We start from the raw sequence: 21,028 nt of genomic DNA on the forward strand, positions 1-21,028 counted from the left end.
TATAGATTACAACAAAGAGCTTTAACAGAATTAATGTTTGGATCATAGATAATTGATATCACGTGCCAAGACCTTGAAGGGTGGACAGATGAAGAGGAGGTGGGGGGGGGGCTTTGCCCAACAGTGGGACAACACAGGTTAATAATAATAAAGTATATCACATTCCATGTTCAACGTAACCTCGACATTTACGTGGAGCATTATCCACGACAAAGGTATCACAACAATCGTTTTGAAATACATTTTTTTATGAACTTGATATCTGATCGAGAATTACGATCTTTTTAACCTTGATACCACAGTCGTAGGAGTAAATGATTCGAGCGTTATTATTTTAATAAAGACTCAAAGATAATGATCTTTAAGCAAGACATTTCGTAAGTTTAATAGCTTATCTAACTGTGGACGAATTGCGGGCGGTTAGTGTTTATGATGTGGCATTGCTTAACATACTTAGCTTTTAGACCGAGGCATAGAATAAGGAATAATACTACGTATAGAACGGCAACTCTCCGCTCCGCACCAGCGTCTGAGCTAGGTTTACCTCAACCCCCTCGAACATAGTTTAGACTTAAATCGTATGGTGTCAGACGTCACGCACACAGATGCGCGTGTACGATAACGTCAATGTGCAGTGTCTGTGTAAAACGAGGTTGTTTGTATGAAATGTCCGCGGTGTGACCGAGGCATTGTAATGGATAAATACAGACTCAGCGGGTGACAGAGAGAGATAGTTAATTCCATTTGCGGCAAATCTACAATAAGTCATGTCAAGATTCACAAATGTATGCACGCTCTAACTTGTATCGTTACACTATAAATTTTCGTAATTTGTGTAGAAAATAAATACATACATACTTAAACAGCCTATATACGTCCCACTGCTGGGCACAGGCCTCCCCTCAATCAACTGGAGGAGGTATGGAGCATACTCTACCACGCTGCTCCACTGCGGGTTGGTGGAGGTGTTTTTACGACTAATAGCCGGGACCAACGGCTTAACGTGCCCTCCGAAGCACGGAATCATCTTACTTTTTCGGACAATCAGGCGATTCAAGCCTGAAAAGTCCTTATCAAACATAGGACAGTCTCACAAAGTGATTTCGACAATGTCCCCATCGGGAATCGAACCCGGACCTCCAGATCGTGAGCCTAACGCTCTAAAAACCAGACTACAGAGGCTGTTAGAAAATAAATATTTAACTTAATACTTACTTAAAATTATCTCCTTTTGTCTACAGGTACACAGCAAAGGCCTTAAGTTCGGCATTTACGAAGATTACGGCAACTTCACCTGCGCTGGCTACCCAGGTGTGGTCGGACATCTTGCAGGCGGTAAGGAATTGTTACTGTATTTAAGTGTAAGGTCTAAAGACTATATTCTCTATATAGGTACTTATTATTCTTACTAAGCTACTATAATCTAATATGTTAATTTACTAAAATAAATGCGCATTCTTTCGTCATTACTCGAGTCGTTTACTTGTCTCCCCGTTCCCTCCTCACATGGCGACCCTGCCAGTTGAGGTGTCGGGTTCGGAATCCCGGCGCGGCGCGATGCCGAGCGGTGCTATTGTAATTTGACTACTTATAGACACATACCGTATCGTCTTATTGGAGTTTATCAAATTCAAAAACCAAAATGTGTAATTCAAAAGTCGACAAGGAGGACGTTTTTATTAACCAAAATTCTTCGGGTGGTTCTGTGAACGAGGCTACAGTGAGTGAAATAAAGTTTCATTTATCTTCTATGAGCATTTTGATGATTGTCATGTGCACAATATTGGCTGCGGGAGGACTGTACCTGGCTTACAAGATCTATAAGAAATGCCATAATACCTGGACGAGAGACTGGATCGTTCAATACAACCTGCGCCGTTCTATTAACCGAGGACATGAGCATGTGGTGCACTGCCATAGATGTGGACACAACGAGGAGGTATCAAACAAGGCAAATAAGCCCCTTCGATAATTTCTGAGAGTGATAACGCAAGAGAGTGACTAGAAAATTATAGTGAAAGTGAGTAAAATACCCAAGAAGTGCGGCTATTAAAAAATTTGTTTCTTTTTAATAACTATAAAAAAAAAAAAAATCATAGCAATAACAAAACATAGATATAATACTAACATAATTAAGTAGATAAGTTTAAATGGAAATTATAGACTATGCAAGAATATATTATCAAACGGGTTTCAGTGTTAAAACGCTCGTAAGTACCTACTCGTCTAGTATATTCTTAATTACATTCATGAATATAATTATTATGTGTGTGTTTTATTGTCAATCGGAAGAAGTTATAAACTAGTAGTATCGTGATGTTAATTCAGATAACAAATGGAAAAAGATCTTTATGACATTTATGAAAAGTTAAAATCAATTAAGGATAATCTGACTAAGTTATCTTATGAGCGACGGAAACCTGATATTCTATGGAAAAAATTAGAGGAAGCTTCTTTATTATATGCAACATTTCTAAGTGTTAGTAATAAATTAAAGGAGTCAATTGAAAAGAAGGAAATAAAGGGTCAGTGTTTATTAGATATACAGACTTATTTTGACAATATAAAAGGTATATATTCACAGATTGAGGAATTTTGTAATAAGAATTATTCGAGTTCATCAGGTATTAAACAGGATAGGAAAGAAAAACTCACAAACATGGGTACCTTTGACTTAAAGATGAAGCAGTAACGAAACAATTGATCGATGCTATCGAATATTACGACACGGTTCTCTCAGATTCACAATCAAAAACAAATTTAATAAATTTTGTCCTTAAAAGTCGACTCTCACAGGTAGCTAAACTAAAGTTATCTGCAAGTTATATAACTGTCCAAAGTTTGATAAGCGACATGAAAACCTTGTTGCTGTCTCGAAAGTCAGCTACGGCCATACAGAGCAAGATGCAGCGACTCCAACAAGGTAACTTGCCAATTGATGAATTTGGTAAGGAGTTGACGGATTTATTTGTTAATCTAACAATTGCACAATCAAATGGTGATAGTAACACATACAATATATTGAAAACGATTAACGAAAAGCAGGCTATTAAGCAGTTTTCTGACGGATTGCGTAATCGTCGGATTAGTACAATAATAGCGGCAAGAAATTTTGATTCGCTAAAAAATGCAATTCAGGCAGCAATGGATGAAGAACTATCGTCAGTGCAGAATTCGGGCGATATCTTAGCCTACAGTCATGGTAGAGGTTACTATAATCGTGGTAATTTTTTTAACAGAGGCCGTACTTTCTTTAGAGGAGGTTATCATAACCAAGGACGGGGACAAAGGTCATTTCATAACCAAGGACGTAGAATGGACAATCCTGCGGCGGCGGCATCTGCTAGACAGCCAACCGGCCGTGGAGGTGGTAGGCCGAATGGTCAAGGACAAGGACGCGGCTATCAAGGTAGGCCAAAAACTTTTCATGGTAACTACAGGAGACGCAACGGAGATATTCGAATCATGAACGAGTCCGAAGATCAAGATAAACCAAATCCTATTCAGTTTTTTCGAGAATAATAATGTTATTCTGGCCAGTAATAATACATGTTCACTTCAATTACACATAAACGACATACAACACTCTTGGTTAATAGACACCGGAGCTTCAATTTCAGCTTTGAAGTTGGATAGCGTAAAAAGATTACAAGTGCCGATTTGTAACAATAACTTGGTAATTAATGGAATCGGTGGGAAAGTACATTCGATAGGATATGTTTACCTAAACATAAATGAATGTGGTCATTGTTTTAAACACAAATTTTACGTTTTTAGTGATTTACCATGTAAATATGACGGGATTATCGGACAAGACTTTTTGTTGAAATACAACGCTGTAATAAATTATCAAACTAAATTGTTGGAATTGATTACCGAATCAAATCATAAAATACAACTAAATATGTCCGTAAATAAAAGTTCTTTTATTTTTCCATCAAGATCAGAATCTATTCATTTTGTTGAAACGCAGTTGAGCGACGATTATTTAGTTCATACTTCCGAATTAGGTGATGGAATATTTTTAGCGAATGCCTTAGTTAGGCCTATAAATGGAAAAATCCCCCTAAAAATTTTAAATACAACCGATAAAGACGTAACTCTCGGTTCATTAACTGTTCATGTTCAAAAAGTTAGCGATTTTGACATATGTAATTTCGAAAAATGTAATAATTTGAGTGCTGACCGTGTAAAAAGTTTATTTACAAAACTGCATTTAGATAATCTCACCAAAGAAGAACAAATATCAATAGAGAACTTGTGCGCGAAATTTTCAGACGTTTTCTATTTGCCGGGAGATAAATTAACTGTTACTGATATTTACCAGCATAATATTTACCTGAAACCGAACACGGAACCCGTATATGTAAAACCCTATAGATTGCCTCACGCCCATAAAAATGAGATTCAAAAACAACTACAACAAATGATGGATGAAGGCATTATAGAAAAATGTGCAAGTGATTGGTCGAGTCCAATATTATTAGTACCAAAAAGGTCAGATACCGGTGATAAAAAATGGCGTATTGTAATTGACTATAGAAAACTTAATAATTGTATACTTGATGACAAATTCCCCCTTCCAAACATTACAGAAATATTAGACTCTCTTTCCGGTTGCATATATTTTTCCCATCTTGATTTAAAAAATGGATATTACCAATGTAATCTAAATGAAGAAAGCCGACAGTACACTGCTTTTTGCTCAGGTCAATACCGTTTGACACGGATGCCTATGGGGCTCAAAACGAGTCCTAATTCCTTTTCAAGGTTAATGAATTTGGCTATGTCGGGTTTAACATTTGAGAAATGCCTTATCTATATGGATGATTTAATAGTATATGGTCAAAACTTGGATCATCATAATAAAAATCTTATGGACGTTTTTCAAAGGTTGCGAAAAGTCAACCTTAAACTCAATCCCGACAAGTGTGAGTTTCTAAAAAAGGAAATTTTGTACTTAGGTCATGTTGTTTCTAGTGAAGGTGTATTACCTGATCCCGAAAAGATAAGGGCTAATCAAAATTACCCAGTGCCAACGAATGCTGACGAGGTTAAAAGATTCGTCGCATTCGCGAACTATTATAGAAAATTTATTAAAAACTTTGCGGAAATAGCATTACCCTTGAATAAATTATCGCGGAAAAATGAAACGTTTATTTGGGATCAAAAATGTCAAATTTCATTCGAAACACTAAAACAAAGAATTTCAACCCCACCTTTACTACAGTACCCAAACTTTTCGGAACAAAATCAATTTATAGTGCAAACTGATGCTTCAGGTTATTCGATAGGAGCGGTGCTTAGCAATGGAGATAATAGGCCAGTTGCATTCGCAAGTAGAACTTTAAACAAAGCGGAAAGGAATTACCCAACGATAGAGAAGGAACTTCTTGCAATATTATGGGCATGTAAACACTTTCGACCATACTTATACGGTCGTAATTTCAAAATTAAAACAGACCATAAGCCACTTGTATATTTGTTCAGTATGAGGGATCCGTCAAGCCGATTACTTAAGTTTAGATTGGCACTGGAGGAGTACGATTACTCTGTAGAGTACGTAAAGGGATCGGATAACGCACCAGCTGATGCGCTGTCACGGATTATTATTACATCAAATGAGTTAAAGGAAATGAATCAAAGTATAATAAATGTTATGACTAGAGCCCAGTGTAGAAAAGCTCTGTCTACTCCATTGGATACTATAGGTTTTCAAGACGACCGACCTGATCAACCGCGAATCGTGGAAACTCATAGTAAGCCAAAGGGGTCAGTAGAGCTATTATTTATTACAAAAACAGAATTAATAAAGTATAGAGAAAAACGATTAATTGACAAAGAGAATAAAGTATTTTATTATATATCAAGCAAAGATATTATAGGGATAAATCTAGACTTTTCATCACAAATGTCGCCAGCCGAATTTGTGAAAAAGTTAGATACATTCTGTAAAAGTATAAACGTCGACGTTGTATATGTTATAAATAATAAAAAAAATAAAAAATTCATAGAAAATTTAATGCAGGAAATAAAGCAACCAAATTGTAAGTTTGATTTACGGTTGTGCGTATTGAAGGATGTGGTAAGAGTGGAAGATAAACACGACAGAAAGGTGATTCTTAACGACTTCCATCTTTTGCCCACTAGTGGCCACGCGGGCATGAGACGGATGTTCAACAATGTAAGAAAATATTACTATTGGCCTGGAATGGAAAATGAAATTAGAAAATTCGTTAAACGCTGCGATAAATGTCAGAAGCAAAAGTATTCAATTCCAGTAAAAGAACCCATGGTCATAACAACAACTGCTTCGTATGCGTTCGAAAAAGTTTATCTCGACTTAGTTGGACCACTGGAAACTGATAATGAAAATTATTCATATATTTTAACAACGCAGTGTGAGTTAACTAAATTCGTAGAGGCGTATCCTTTAGTTACCAAAAAGAGCGAGGAGGTTGCAAAATGCTTCGTAAATAATTTTATACTAAAGTATGGTGTACCGAGACAGATTGCTACAGATCGAGGCACGGAGTTCCTATCAACGACATTTAAAGAGGTATGTAAACTCTTAAATATTGAACAACTAAACTCCACAGCTTATCACCACCAAAGCATAGGAGCGCTGGAGAACACCCACAAACATCTGGCAGCTTTCTTACGTATACAAACGGACAACCATCCAGGTACGTGGAGCACGTGGTTACCATTTTGGAGTTTTTCTTTTAATACCACAGTACATACCGAGACACAGTACACACCTTTTGAACTCGTATATGGTAGAAAATGCTGTTTGCCTAGTAATTTGACAGGACATGCTGTAGAGCCATTGTATAATCATGAAAATTATGGTTGTGAATTAAAATATCGCATTCAGTCTTCTCAAAAGAACGCAAGGAATAATTTGTTAAAGAGTAAGATAGATAGAAAGAAAAAGTATGATGAAACATGTAACCCAATAGTTTATAAAACAAATGACTTAATTCTAGTAAAAAATGAAGTAGGAAATAAGCTAGATAATATTTACTTAGGTCCATATAAGGTATTACAAGACCTTTCTCCTAACGTAGAAATTGACGTCAATGGTAAGAAAATGTTAGTTCATAAGAATAGAACCAAGTTTTATTTTACTGATTGAGATGTATTATTTAAGTTCTACTATGTTTCTTAATTATCTTGGTTCAAGGCTAACATTGAAAAAAAAATAAAAAATGTAATGATTTACTATTTTTATTTTTTCTTTTGTGAAGGGAGGTGTAAGGTCTAAAGACTATATTCTCTATATAGGTACTTATTATTCTTACTAAGCTACTATAATCTAATATGTTAATTTACTAAAATAAATGCGCATTCTTTCGTCATTACTCGAGTCGTTTACTTGTCTCCCCGTTCCCTCCTCACATAAGTTTAGTTTATAAGACAACATAACTTCACTGTTTTAAGTTTAAGTACGCGGTTATTATCATAATTAAAACACAATCAGTCATCCCGTGATCATGGCACATGCAACAGTATCGAAATATCGGGAGTCTCATACTTTAAACACGGTAAGAACCCGTTATTATGTGTTTTAATTAACATAACTTCACGCCTGTATCCCCGAAGGGCTAGGCAGAGGTGTATAGTATATACACCTACTCTTCGCCAATTAATTGGGGACGAGCATATAGCCATTAACCGAGCACAAATCCAGGAAATCACGTGATATCGTCTATAATCCACACATGAATTGAAACTCATCATCATCAGCCCATTAATGTCCCCACTGCTGGGGCACGGACCTTCCCTATGGATGGATAGGGAGATTCATAAACTCATAAAGTAAAATTCAAGACACTACAATCTAAGTCACACGTTCCCCGAACAGGGCTATCACGGTTTTTTATAGGCATAATTATATCATCATCCCCCTAGCGTTATCCCGTTTTTCACAGGGTCCGCTTACCTAACCTGATGATTTGACAGGTTCGGTTTTTACAGAAGCGACTGCCTGTCTGACTTTCCAACCCGCGAAGGGAAAACTAGCCCAAATAAGATAAGTGACATACCTCCGAAATGCATTTCTCGGGAATGTGGGTTTTCTCACGATGATTTCTTTCACCGTTGAGCACGTGCGTGATAATCATTTATAATCCAAACATGAATTCGAAAATCATTGGTTTAGGCCGGTGCTGGGATTCGAACCTGCGACCTCAAACTGAGAGTCAAGGGTTCTATCAACTGGGCTACGGCTTATCAACATTGGCCAATTACCCGACAGAATTACAATTAGTACACGTCAAACGGGGTGCATACCAGCGAGATGCCTAATCGATTTGCCCGGGTTATTCATTCATTCACTCATTAATTATGTAATTAACAGCTGTCAATCATCCGTCCCTTTCCTTTTCGGTGGATAACGAAATAGCAAGATTAACTTGAAATAAAATTAGGAAGTGTCTGTAGGAGTGTGATATTGAGTGATAGAGTGAGAAACAGTGTGAAAAGAGAGAGATGTGGTGTAAAAGTCGAAATAGTGACTAAGATTGAGTAGGCAATTCTTCTATCATGTGGGTTGTGAGGTGGATTACCAACCCCGTCGACCCTGGTGTCAGGGTTACTATTGAGCCGCCAAAGGCCCCTGACATGTCTTATGTACCTAACGACATTCAGGTGATCAGCCAATGCAACGTCATGCAACGTCAAGTTGGTTTAGACACGTAGAGCGGATGAAGAATAATAGGATTACGAAAGCAGTATATAAAGCGAAGCTTGGTAGTAGGGCTGGCAGAGGAAGACCTAGAAGGACGTACATTGACCAAATTGGAGATGTCTTTCGAAAAGGTTCAACACGATCTACTCTAAACCGATGTGCGTGTTTGAAACGATTGATGAATGTGGAGGAAGCAAGAGAAGTGTCTCTGCTTATCCCGGTGGGAAATCATCATCATCACCAGCCCATTAACGTTCCCACTGCTGGGGTACGGGCCTTCCCTATGGATGGATAGGGAGATCGGGCCTTAACTCACCACGCGGGCCCAGTGCGGATTGGTGGTTATTAACGACTGCTAATGCAGCCGGGACCAACAGCTTAACGTGCCTTCCGAAGCACAGAGGAGCTCGAGATGAAAAGTTTTTTTTGTGGTCATCCATCCTATGACCGGAATTTGCGAAAGTTGCTTAACTTCAACAATCGCAGACCGAGCGCGTTTACCGCTGCGCCACCGAGCTCCTCACAAATTCACGCCAATTTCCCGGTGGGAAATTATATATGTATGTCTGTACAAATCAGGGCCATGTCCTACTTTAATAGTATTTATTTTACTACCTACAATATGATTTCGAGCACTTCCCTTCCCAAACGAAAAATCTATCAGCAAATAGAAGTAGTTATAACAAACGTAACATATTTCACGTGCTACTACTGGCTTCAATAGCCACTTAAAACAACATTACTCTCTTGGTAATATTACACTTCATTTATAGTGATTTGCACACATTTTCAATGAAACTGCTTTGATTTTGTAACATACTTTACTTGGTTTTACCTCATTATACTTATGCATACGCATGTACTTACCTCTACTATTGTTCCTAATGTATATATTATAGTAGACTCATCTGCTACATCTGTATAATTTAATGTATTAGCTTTCATAACTATATTATTATCATCTTTATTTATTTTGTGCCTATCTATACGTATTTTGTATAGCTTGTTTCAAAGATTACGTATTTAAGTGTCATCACCACCAGCCCATTAACGTCCTCACTACTGGGGCACGGGCCTTAAATTCCCTATGGATGGATGGATAAGGAGATCGGGCCTTAAACCACCACGCGGGCCCAGTGCGGATTGGTGGTTATTAACGACTGCTAATGCAGCCGGGACCAACGGCTTAACGTGCCTTCCGAAGCACGGAGGAACTCGAGATGAAAACTGATTTTTTTTGTGGTCACCCATCCTATGATCGGTCTTTGCGAAAGTTGCTTAACTTCAACAATCGCAGACCGAGCGCGTTTACCGCTGCGCCACCGAGCTCCTCTAATTTATGTGTAATAGTATTGTATTTTCTTTATCATGTAATATGTCAAGGGTTGTGAGGTGGATTATCAACCTCATCAACCCTGGTGTCAGGGTTATTAATGAGCCACCATAGGCCCCAATCCTCGCGGCATACTAACCGCGCCGAATTACCAATTCGCGGCTTCGACGAATAGATTTGCCGCAGATAGCATTCACTACTTGGTCGGACAAATGGGGAGCGCTGAGGGCTCTCATCCGGTACAAAATTTAAGACAAGAAGCCTGAGGGTGCCTAGTTGGGTGCGAACCTCGGCTCAGGGCGTTGTCTGAGGAGATCATATTTGAAATAGGTCGATAGTGTTAAGCGCCGAATGAGAGAAATCGTCGACCACGCCGGCAGGGTCAGTATCGGGGTCGATCAATAGACACAGCGAATTATATTTTGTGTGGATAGACGTCATACGGCTATTGGGCGACGACGAGGATTTGAGGCTGATATGGCTTATGTACCAACTACATACTCACATCAGTAAGTAATAACTGGGACCAACGGCTTAACGTGCCTTCGGAAGCACGGATATCTTACTTTCGGACAATCAGGACCAGCGTGCAATGTCCTAACGATTTTTGCGATATGTCCCCACCGGGTTTCGAACCCGGAACCTCCGGATCGTGAGCTCACAACCTCTGGTCGGCAGAAGCCGTTAATATAGTCTGATAGTGTACAAAATAGCCCAGTTGGGCAACTAATTTTAGACATCAATATGCACTAAAGTGGATCTTTCATAACACACTACACCTCACATCACAATAGCAGTGTCTATACGCAACCTAAATACAAAAATGAGCAGTCTAACACATCAACGTTGTCGTGTACAAAACGGTTATTTGTTATACTAATGGCCCCGATTCCTGCAGACACTTCTTAATTTTATTTTAAGTTATACCCGTCATTTTCGTATCCGCCGAAAATAAAAGGGACGGATGATTGATAACGGTTAGTTTTAAAATGAATGAATAACCCAGGCAAATAAAATAGGCTTCTCGCTGGTTTACAACCCGTTTGACGTGTGCTGTCAAGCGAATAAACAACATAGAACACGTTCAGCTGCTTGTCTTCCCGGGCATGTCGTAATATCCGATAGAGGGATTGATTGTGTACTTTCTAACTTGATGGACAATTATTATGGGCAGGCTGATCCCTTGTCTCTGTAAGGTCCATCATATCCATCTTAGGACTCTTAGCTTTGTCCCCGGGTGACAGCCTTCAGCGCTCCCTATTTGTCCGGCCCGGTAGTTAATGGCATCTGCGGCAAATCTACAATAAGTAAAAAAAAGGCTTTGTCCATACAATTAGGAATTACCTGAGTTTATGTATGGGGATTCCTTAAAAACAACCTAAGTCCTCTCAAACGAAGTCGCTGGCAGAAAGCTAGTGTACTTAAACGATGTTTGAAATTCAAAAGACGATGTCAATAGTCGCAAATTGGCTATAGCTGCTGGCTATCATGTTTACAGCCCATAACATTACGTCAAAAGCAATCGTCAAAGGTTATTGGGTTCCTGGCCCTATTTGAACAATAAAACAATACGTTTTAAGATCAATGCAATCAAATTATTAGGGTTTCGTCACATTATAGAGGAATATTCATGATGGGAAACAGATGAGCAACAGATAAGTGACCTTGAAAAACATGAGTCATTTATTATGACGTGTCGTAACCAGTTAGTGTATGTATTAACATCACAGAAGGGAAGATAGAAGGAAAGAGAGGAAGAGGAAGACCAAGAAGAGCTTATGGAACAGGTTAAAGTAAAGGCGAACGTCGTGTCTTATAAAAAAGTCAAAGAATTGGCCTTTGACAAGAATGGCGAACGCTATACGGACAAGAGCGTGGCTCTTAAATTAATGATGATGAACCAGTTAGTGAAGATAAAGTTGTTAAAAGTAACGTTAAAAACAAACGCAAATATATAAATAGTACCACAAACAAATAAGTAGTAGTAGTTGTAGTATGTCTGACATAAGTACTATTGAATTAAGTGTAAATAATTATTTTGAAACTTGATTCACCAGATGATTTATTTGTGAGGGGAGGGAATAAATCGCCATTTTCAATAGCTTAAACGAGTAAATAGCTGTCAATTAAGAAATTCAGATAAATAATATTATAACTTTTATTGAAAAAACTAACTAACAAAACTAACAGATACTGTTGTACAGAGGTTAAGTGTTGGACTCACGATCCGGAAGTCTCTAGTTCAAATTCCGCTGAGGACATATCACAAAAATAATTTTGAGAGTCCTGATTTGGTTAGGACATTACAGACTGATCACCCGAATGTCTGAAAGGATGATGATCTGTGCTTCAGAGGCATGTTAAATTCAAATTCAAAATATTTATTTCGTTAAATAAGTCCATAAGCCGTTGGTCCCGGTTACATTTCTACTTACTGATGTAAGTGAGTAGATATTACATATCAGGGGCGTTTCTATAATAAACCTGACACCAGGGTTGATGATGTTGGTAATTCACCTCACATTCCACTCGATTGAAAAAGTTTGAAGAACTAAAAATAAAATTTCACACTTAGTTGGATCATGAAAAAATTGACCTTTGCACTTAGAAACAAACAATAGATGACCATTGATTGTCGTTGGTTACAATATAACCATCTTAATTGAGCCTAACAGAGGCAGACTAACGAACAAGTGTGTCAAGGAATTTACCCAATCAGGAACATAGATAATTACCATACATGTCGATCAAGTCATTCGTGACAAAGTGCATACAATTATTATGCTGGTATGTGGCGTGGACTCAATATTTTTGCAACCTCAGTTCGATTTTAGAGAGTGTCGACACGTGCCTTCAAGCAAAAATATTATTATAGAATTACATTTTTAAGCGACTTCAACATATTTAATGTAGGTTCATCACAAACTTAAAAAAGCTACACCAGGGGGGTTAGTCTAGACTAGGCTTAGGCGAAGCTCATCACCTGATTGTCCAAAAAAAAGATGATCCGTTCTTCGCAAGACACGTTAAGCCGTTGGTCCCAGTCGTACTTACTGATGTAAGTAAGTAGTCGTTAGATGAGACATGTCAGGGGCCTATTGGCGGCTCAATAATAACCCTGACACCATGGTTCATGAGGTTGGTGGTTTTACCATGCACTGCGGATTCGTCGACTATGATAACAGTAATAACAATATATTGTTTCTCATGAGTATGAGTAACCCTAATAGTAGAATGTTAGCATCATCGCTCCGATCAAATCAAATCAAATACTCTTTAATGCTCACACATGCACCAAACATTTAAAAAATATCATACACAAGAAACATTACCGCACATTTGGAGGCTTGATTGTTCTACAGCAATTTGATCCAGGCGACCATAGGCAGGAAGTATTTATTGATGGTACATTTTAGATGCGGGATGTTGTAACAACAATTATTACAGAAAATATAAACAGTTAAGTAAAAAAGTTCGTTCTTACTAGATATGCATCAATTTTTTTAATATTGTTGTTTGTTGCGAGTTTTCTATGCTTTTAAAGAATGATGAGTGACTTTATTTCTTAGGCACGGCTTTTTTGCGTCAAAAGTAGCAAATCATTACTTGATGACATTGAAATGTTATTTTCTATAAACCGACGTAGGCTATCGCATAATTCTATTATACCCACTGCAGCTATGAGAATATCGATGAATAGTTAATCAATTATATTCACATGCTTATCCTTTATCAATATCACGTTTGTATAGATCGTAAACAATAAAACAATGACAGTGTAACTTGCGTGGTTGAATTTAAACGATTTTCCGATTATAATTGTAGAGAAAGGAAGTTGCGTGAGGCACTAGCTAGCAACTAGTAGTTAGAAGTATAAGTAATTCAGCGGATTGCTTAGGAAGTGTCCTGCATGATTTCACGAGCTTGTGTACACGTCATGCGACTTGTTACGTCACACGAAAGACCTACATCGCCATCATGCCTGGGAACTTGTACAAGAACGTGACGAGACTTGAATTCATTATGTCGGACCCAACGGTGATAATGTATTTCGACGTTACTGGATTAGTAATTGAACTTATAAACCATTGCGTGCTGTTGATCTCTTGCTTGGTAACATAGTTACACTTTGAATCGTATTTTTTATCATCCGTCTAAAACTACTGCAGCTTCGCACAAGCTGTATAGCCGGGGTAAGGAAGCTGCAAGAAAAACCTCGGCACAGGGCCCTAGACGTTTTTAAGTCACAAAACTGTTGCCAGTAACCGATCACAAATCCTGCAAACCATTGATATCAGTTAGCATGATCCAAACAAGGATTTAGTGGTTTAATGAACCTTAGCGAAGGACTGATAGAAGGATAGGGTGTGACTTAGTAGTCTAGGTACTTGCACTTGTTACTTATAATGCAATTGAATCCTATCCAATAGAATATAATGGTGCTGTATAGTCTTTGCTATGTTCAGGAGTTTCTCGAGCTGCTTCTTTTGTATCTCACTACAACACACTCTAAAGCGGTTGTATGTACATACATATATAAACTCCTATTATCCACCGGGGTATGCAGATACTATAGAATTCTATTTGCTTCGATCCTGTTACACTTTCATATATGCACGCCGGTTCAGAGTAGATCGTACTAAACCTTTTCTAAGGGCTTCTCCATTTTTTCAAAAAGCGATAGGAAGCGATTGTGTTGTAGAATCGAATTTACATACAATCCTAACTTTCTGTTAAGTGTGATATGATGATCTAAACATTGTTTTGATTTCTGTCATTGGTTTGATTTTTTATTGAGTTTTTTTTTTCTAATTACAGACGCAGCCACTTTCGCCGCTTGGGGTGTGGATTATGTCAAGTTGGATGGTTGCTACGCCTTGCCCGCCGACATGGACCACGGTTATCCCGAGTTTGGTCGCCAACTCAACCTGACTGGTCGCCAGATGGTCTACTCTTGCAGTTGGCCCGTCTACCAGATTTATGCTGGCATCCAGGTGATTTTCTTTTTCTTCTCTGTCTAAAAGGGTATGCTCTTATTGAAGAGGCTTGTAGATGCAACCTTTTCCATCTATCTGTAACCAAAGCCAATTCATTGTAATATTAAGTTCACCTTCTGAAATGTAAAATGCAACAAAGTAACGCTTTGTTGCACATATAAATACAATATTAAAAAAAAATACAAAAGTGACAAGAAAAGCACAATCGGCGGGTTGGGAAATGTATTAAGACTCTTTCACTACACTCATACTGTCGCTCATGATATACATACTCATATGAATATGATTGATTGACTGCTGTCGCCAATATAGTCAGTCTATTATTTAGGGAAGGACATTAACGGGCACAGTTGCATAAAACATCAACAAGTACCTTTTTTGAAAGAAAGAAAGAAAATATTTATTTCCATATTGGACGCCACATTTACAAACTTAAATTACAGAAATAAAAAAAAAAACAAAAAAACATAATTACAGACATTAAATACACAATGGAGGCGCCCAAAATAAAAAAAAGGATCTCCCTCAGCATAATGCCGTGACAGGAGCACGGGCCGCGGCGCTGGTATTTTGGCGTGATAGATTTGCCGCAAATGGCATTAACTGCTTGGCTAGAAACCAGTGCCCCGGTTGTTGCAAAATTACTTACTACATTTTACTTTAGATCTTTTTGGGAACATAATAATAATGTATTTATGCAAAAACGTACGCAACATTACACAGTTCTATGCGATGATAAAATACATCTACAAATTGAAAAAAAAAAAAAACACATTTTTTTTACATTTGCAATATGAAACATCAAAAGCAAAGATCAAATCAAAAGTGAGGAGCGTCACCAAATCTGACTGTTCAACAGATCAGATGAGAGCTATAAAAGTTAGTTTATATCCAGTTTTAAATACAATTGCGTGTCTTAAATACATAAAGAAAACTAATACAATCTGTTTAGAACACAATTTACGAGTTTATAAAAGTTTTGCCAGATTTTATATTGTTGCATTTGCGTGACTTGCTAAAAATCTATGGTCAATAGTAGTTTGACGATAAGGTTATAATATTTAAAATCGACTAGGTAGTTATCTTGTCTCAGAAAGAGAAATAGTTGGTTCAACACAAAGATAATTTAAATAAAGTTATGCAGGGTGTTTTGCGATGGTAAATTCCACTTGATAATTATCAACTCAGAATCGTGGTCTGAATCTTCTCCCAAAGTTTTCGTTACGATGTCACTTACACCATGTATAGTGGGATCATGTACAAGAGAAACGTGGTACAGCCTTTAGAGTATGATGCTATGTCTTAAGATCGATATTAATGAGTTTTATGGTCAGAGACAGGTGATCAGCAAATACATTGATCCATCTTTTTAGAAGGAGCAAAATTTTGTGGGTTACAACGACCTGGCAATGTAAGCATCTGCACTTGTTCGTTATTCGCTGCTATTCTAGCATAGAAGCCAATTCACAACTCGTGTTTACAAGCGAATTACTTGATTTCCAGCCTAACTTCTCGTCGATCATCGAGCACTGCAACCTGTGGCGGAACTTCGACGACATCCAAGACTCGTGGGCCTCCGTCGAGTCTATCATAGACTACTACGGAAACCATCAGGACGTAATCGTGCCTAACGCAGGGCCTGGACACTGGAACGACCCGGACATGGTGAGAAAGCACATACGAGTACACACATAAGACCAAGTCCAGTCTAAGCTAATCAAGAGGTAGGCAGAGTCCACGGAATTCTACTTGCTACGATCCTGACACAACAATTTCGCTACTTCGATTCTCATTAAAGCCTTCATGCATGCTGGCCGGTGTAGAGTACTCTTGACCTGGCCTTTTATTAAAACATCCTGGATTTGCGGTATGTACGACAAGGCTTTCCCTCTTCCAACTCTATCACTTACACCGGCGTCTTACATACACTACATGTTCGAAATTTAATTTGTATTTTCAGTTGATCATCGGAAATTTCGGACTATCGTACGAGCAGAGTAAGACCCAGTTTGCGATATGGGCGATCCTTGCGGCACCACTACTGATGAGTGTGGACCTGCGCACCATCAGACCAGAGTACAAGGCTATTCTGCAGAACAGAAAGATCATCGAAGTCGACCAGGACCCACTTGGAATCCAGGGGAGAAGAATATACAAGGTATTTTTTTGTTATGAGATATAGAAAAAAAATAAGGTAAGGTAGGGTATAAGGTATTTTTTGCCTATTACTCGTAAAACACTCCGCACAAGTAGCCAGGTGAAACAGATGCAGAACGCTATATTTATTATAATATGTTTACATATTAGCAGTGTAATGTAGACACTGTATTATTTTGGTACATATTTTAGATTGGTCTATATTTTCCACAACTTGCCTAACTAAACTGATGTAATTTTTCAAACCACGTTATTGACTTCCTATGTCCCCTTTAAGCATAAAATATCCAAATAATCTTCCTTTTAAAGTTGATGTCCGATGATAGACCTCACCAACCCTATTGTTACAGTTATTATACTACTGATCCTTTTAATAATCTTTTTTTTCCAAAATTTCCAGCACCGAGGTATCGAGATATGGTCGCGTCCGATCCTGCCAATTCAAGGCGCTTACTATTCGTATGCTGTGGCCTTTGTCAACAGACGGACCGACGGTACTCCCTCTGATGTGGCTGTAACTCTCCGGGAGCTAGGACTCAACAACCCTGCCGGTTATAGAGTTGAGGTGAGTAATGATGAATTTTGAAAATCCACATACACTAATGCTACAAACAATACGGTAAAGCGGTGCAAAGTGTCTGGACCGAGGGATTTTATATGCTACCGCAAACAAAACCCTGGACCATAACAAACTATGCCTTCTTGTCCTGCTTTCACGGCTCTGTCTGCGCCAAATTTAATCATATTAATAACTACGTAGTAGTTGCATAAGGCTTATCAGAGGCCTTTGGCTGCTCAATAGTAACCCTGACCAGGGTTGATGAGGTTGGTAATCCACCTCACAACCCACACGATAGAAGAAGAAGAATCTCTAACGAGCAGAGAAAAATAAACATCAATAAGACAACTCGCAGTCCTGATATTATTTCTAATGATGAACAACTGTGACGAAACGCATGGAAAACTTTTTGAAAAATCAATTGCGCCTGGATTTAGGTTTTGTTACAGTAATTATTGCACTATTAAAGGCCCTTGGCTTGTTCGATCGATGTTTTTAAAACTATAAAATGACATTAATATAATACAATAATTATATTATTTCCAGGATCTGTACGAGGATGTGGACTATGGAGTGCTATCGCCGCAGACGAAGATCAAAGTGAAAGTGAACCCCTCAGGTAGAAAGTGTCGTCCTTGTAATATTGTTTTTTTTTTTTTTTTTTTTTTTTTTTTTTTTGACGTGACTTATTGTAGATTTGCCGCAGATGGCATTAACTACTTGGCCGGACAAATGGGGAGCGCTGAAGGCTCTCACCCGGTACAACGTTTAAGACAACAGGCCTGAGGGTGCCCAGTTGGGCGCGAACCTCGGCTCAGGGCGTCGCACACTGATCAATATTTAAAAGTTAGCGTCCCAAAATTATATTTGGTCAATGTGTCGGAAGTTCGATTTTTTTTTAAATTAAGACTTGCAGGTAAGTTATTTACATTATACTAAAACATCAACGTTATGCAGTTAGTACTTTAATTGATATTCCATTTCAAAGTTATCTGGAAAGCAAAATTTTTATAATAAGACTGATTTATTTTTGTTTTACGCTCCTATTCAAGTTAAGTTGGTTAAGGTATTAGAGTAAACTGTGAATTGAAAAAAATGGTGCACATTAAGGAAGGTCTCTACTTTTTATTAGTATGAAAATAAAATGTAAAATAGATCGATTTCTATTATAAAAAAAATATATAGTATAAAGTACTGATTTTTACTACCTTTTTAAAGTTTAAATTGTGTTACGTTTAAAAGTACAAATTAGTACACTATCATTTTGATTCCATTATATAGCAGGGACTATTAGCTATATAAAAATATCCATTTTTTTTGCGGTGATTGCCGGTTTCTGTAGTAAAGTTTCTTTTTTTTTAGATAATGGTGCCTCAATCAAAAATAATGATTTATTTAATATTTTGTCAATGAATCGACCAGTGAAGCCGCTATCAAAAGACAATAAAGATAAACTACTTAACTATATTTTGGATACATTAGAAGTATCTAAATTGCATACTACAAGCACGGACGGTCTTTAAAATTTTCACTGTAGCAGCTTCCAGATGTTGGCAAAAATGTTCTCGAAATATTATTAGATTCCGAAATAAAAATAAAAAATGGCTTGAACAAACAGTAATCATCTCTGGTGGGCAAGAAAGTGCACCTTCTACGTCTACATTAAGAGAAGCAGGAGGTCCAAAAAAGAGCTTTTGTGACCTGTCTGCTAAAACTAAACGTTGAATGTCTCTCTTGTCATGTAGGTCAGCTGGAAAAAATCTCTTTGTTTAGAGATAAACTTACCTTTACTATCTGTTTTCTTTGTATGTTTCTTGTGTCTGTTTTATTGTGTACAAATAAATAAAATAAGGTTACATGAAGAGGTGAAATCGAAAAGTTATGAAGAACTCTGTCTTCCCCTACAAGATCTTATCGATCACACGGTTTCACGTATTTGAACACATCAATCGGAGGTTTTGAAAAATTATGACTCAAGTTTAAGAATGACATTCAAGTGGGGTGCTGATGGCAGTGGAAGTCAAAAAAACCTTTAGGCAGGCATTCCACACAGGCAGGCAGGAAACTGCTGCGCTTTATATTGATTTATACAGGTGGTATCCTTTGATTTCAACATTCCATAAGGTTCTCATACACGGCAAGGATATAATCGAAAACTTTTTGTTACCAATTGATATGTTTGGAGAAGACGCACAGGAAAGTCGCCACAAAGACGTCAGATATTATAGAGAGCATAATACAAGGAAAATGACCAGGACTGAAACTAATGAAGATCTAATGAAAATTTTGCTCATATCTTCAGACCCTGTAATATCTAACATCAGAATATTACTTAAATAAATCTTTTACAACAACCAGAAATTGTGTTAGATGAGGAGTGATTTAAAAATGCTACAAAATATTAATTACCAAGTTAAATTATGTGAAAATCGTTTTTTTTACTATTTACTGTTATAAATATATTTTTGATTCACAATTACAATATTTAATAATTTCGTCCTCCTAAATGTTTGAAATTGATCACTGTGCGTCGTCTGAGAGGAAAAATATTTGAAAGAATTAATCGACCCTAGTGGGTCGATAGCGATAAGCGCTGAATGAGGGAAATCGTCGACCACGCCGGCGGGGTCGGTATCGGGGTCCTGAAGTGTTTGGTGTCGCGAGCTGATTGGCTGCCTCCATGGCTAGAGTAATCGGGTCGTCGGGATCGTATATTACGTCCTTCGGGCGCCGATACTTTTCAGTACCGTCCCTAAGCGGAATGTACTCGGAAGCCGCAACTACCAGGGGATTTGGGTGGTGCGGAGCAGAATCGAAAAAACGTTTGGAAGCTAATTTGAGCCATTGGGCAATGGTTGGCAGACCTAGGTCAATGTGCAGATTTTCATTGCGAAGGAACCACGGAGCTCCCGTGGCTTTCCGCATGAAACGATTTTGTATTACCTGTAGACGGTGAATTTGAGAGGGACTCGCGTGAGCGAAAACTACCCCTGCATAGGTCATGATCGGACGTTGTAATATTGCTTTGGCTTTAGCTGTATTATGTCGCCTTAAGTCTAAAATCCGAGGACCCAGCTCAGCTGCGTTCTATAAAAGGTCTATGTCCAACAGTGGATGAGCGTAGGCTGTTGATGATGAAGTTCTGTTCTTCTATCGATCTATAATATTACTATAGGTGTCATGACCGCAAGATTCTTACGATCAGTTTGGCTTGAGCAATAATGAGATAGCGGACAAGATTTTCCAAAAATTGATATTATAACTCAACATCGTCAGTTTTAATTTTGATT

At 38.0% G+C, this 21,028-nt stretch overlaps 1 protein-coding gene across 1 annotated transcript in view; it reads left to right on the top strand.

Moving 5' to 3' along the window:
* LOC126375504 (alpha-N-acetylgalactosaminidase) overlaps window positions 1-21,028 on the top strand; it is a 104,143-nt gene that overhangs the window by 81,851 nt on the left and 1,264 nt on the right. Inside the window, exons 4-9 of the mRNA XM_050022467.1 lie at window positions 1,242-1,335; window positions 14,844-15,019; window positions 16,526-16,687; window positions 16,983-17,180; window positions 17,580-17,744; window positions 18,285-18,357. Coding sequence (XP_049878424.1) covers window positions 1,242-1,335; window positions 14,844-15,019; window positions 16,526-16,687; window positions 16,983-17,180; window positions 17,580-17,744; window positions 18,285-18,357 — 868 coding nt within the window. The remainder of the gene's footprint in view (window positions 1-1,241; window positions 1,336-14,843; window positions 15,020-16,525; window positions 16,688-16,982; window positions 17,181-17,579; window positions 17,745-18,284; window positions 18,358-21,028) is intronic.

The sequence above is a fragment of the Pectinophora gossypiella genome, chromosome 19, assembly GCF_024362695.1.
Source record: "Pectinophora gossypiella chromosome 19, ilPecGoss1.1, whole genome shotgun sequence".
Classification (NCBI taxonomy): domain Eukaryota; kingdom Metazoa; phylum Arthropoda; class Insecta; order Lepidoptera; family Gelechiidae; genus Pectinophora; species Pectinophora gossypiella.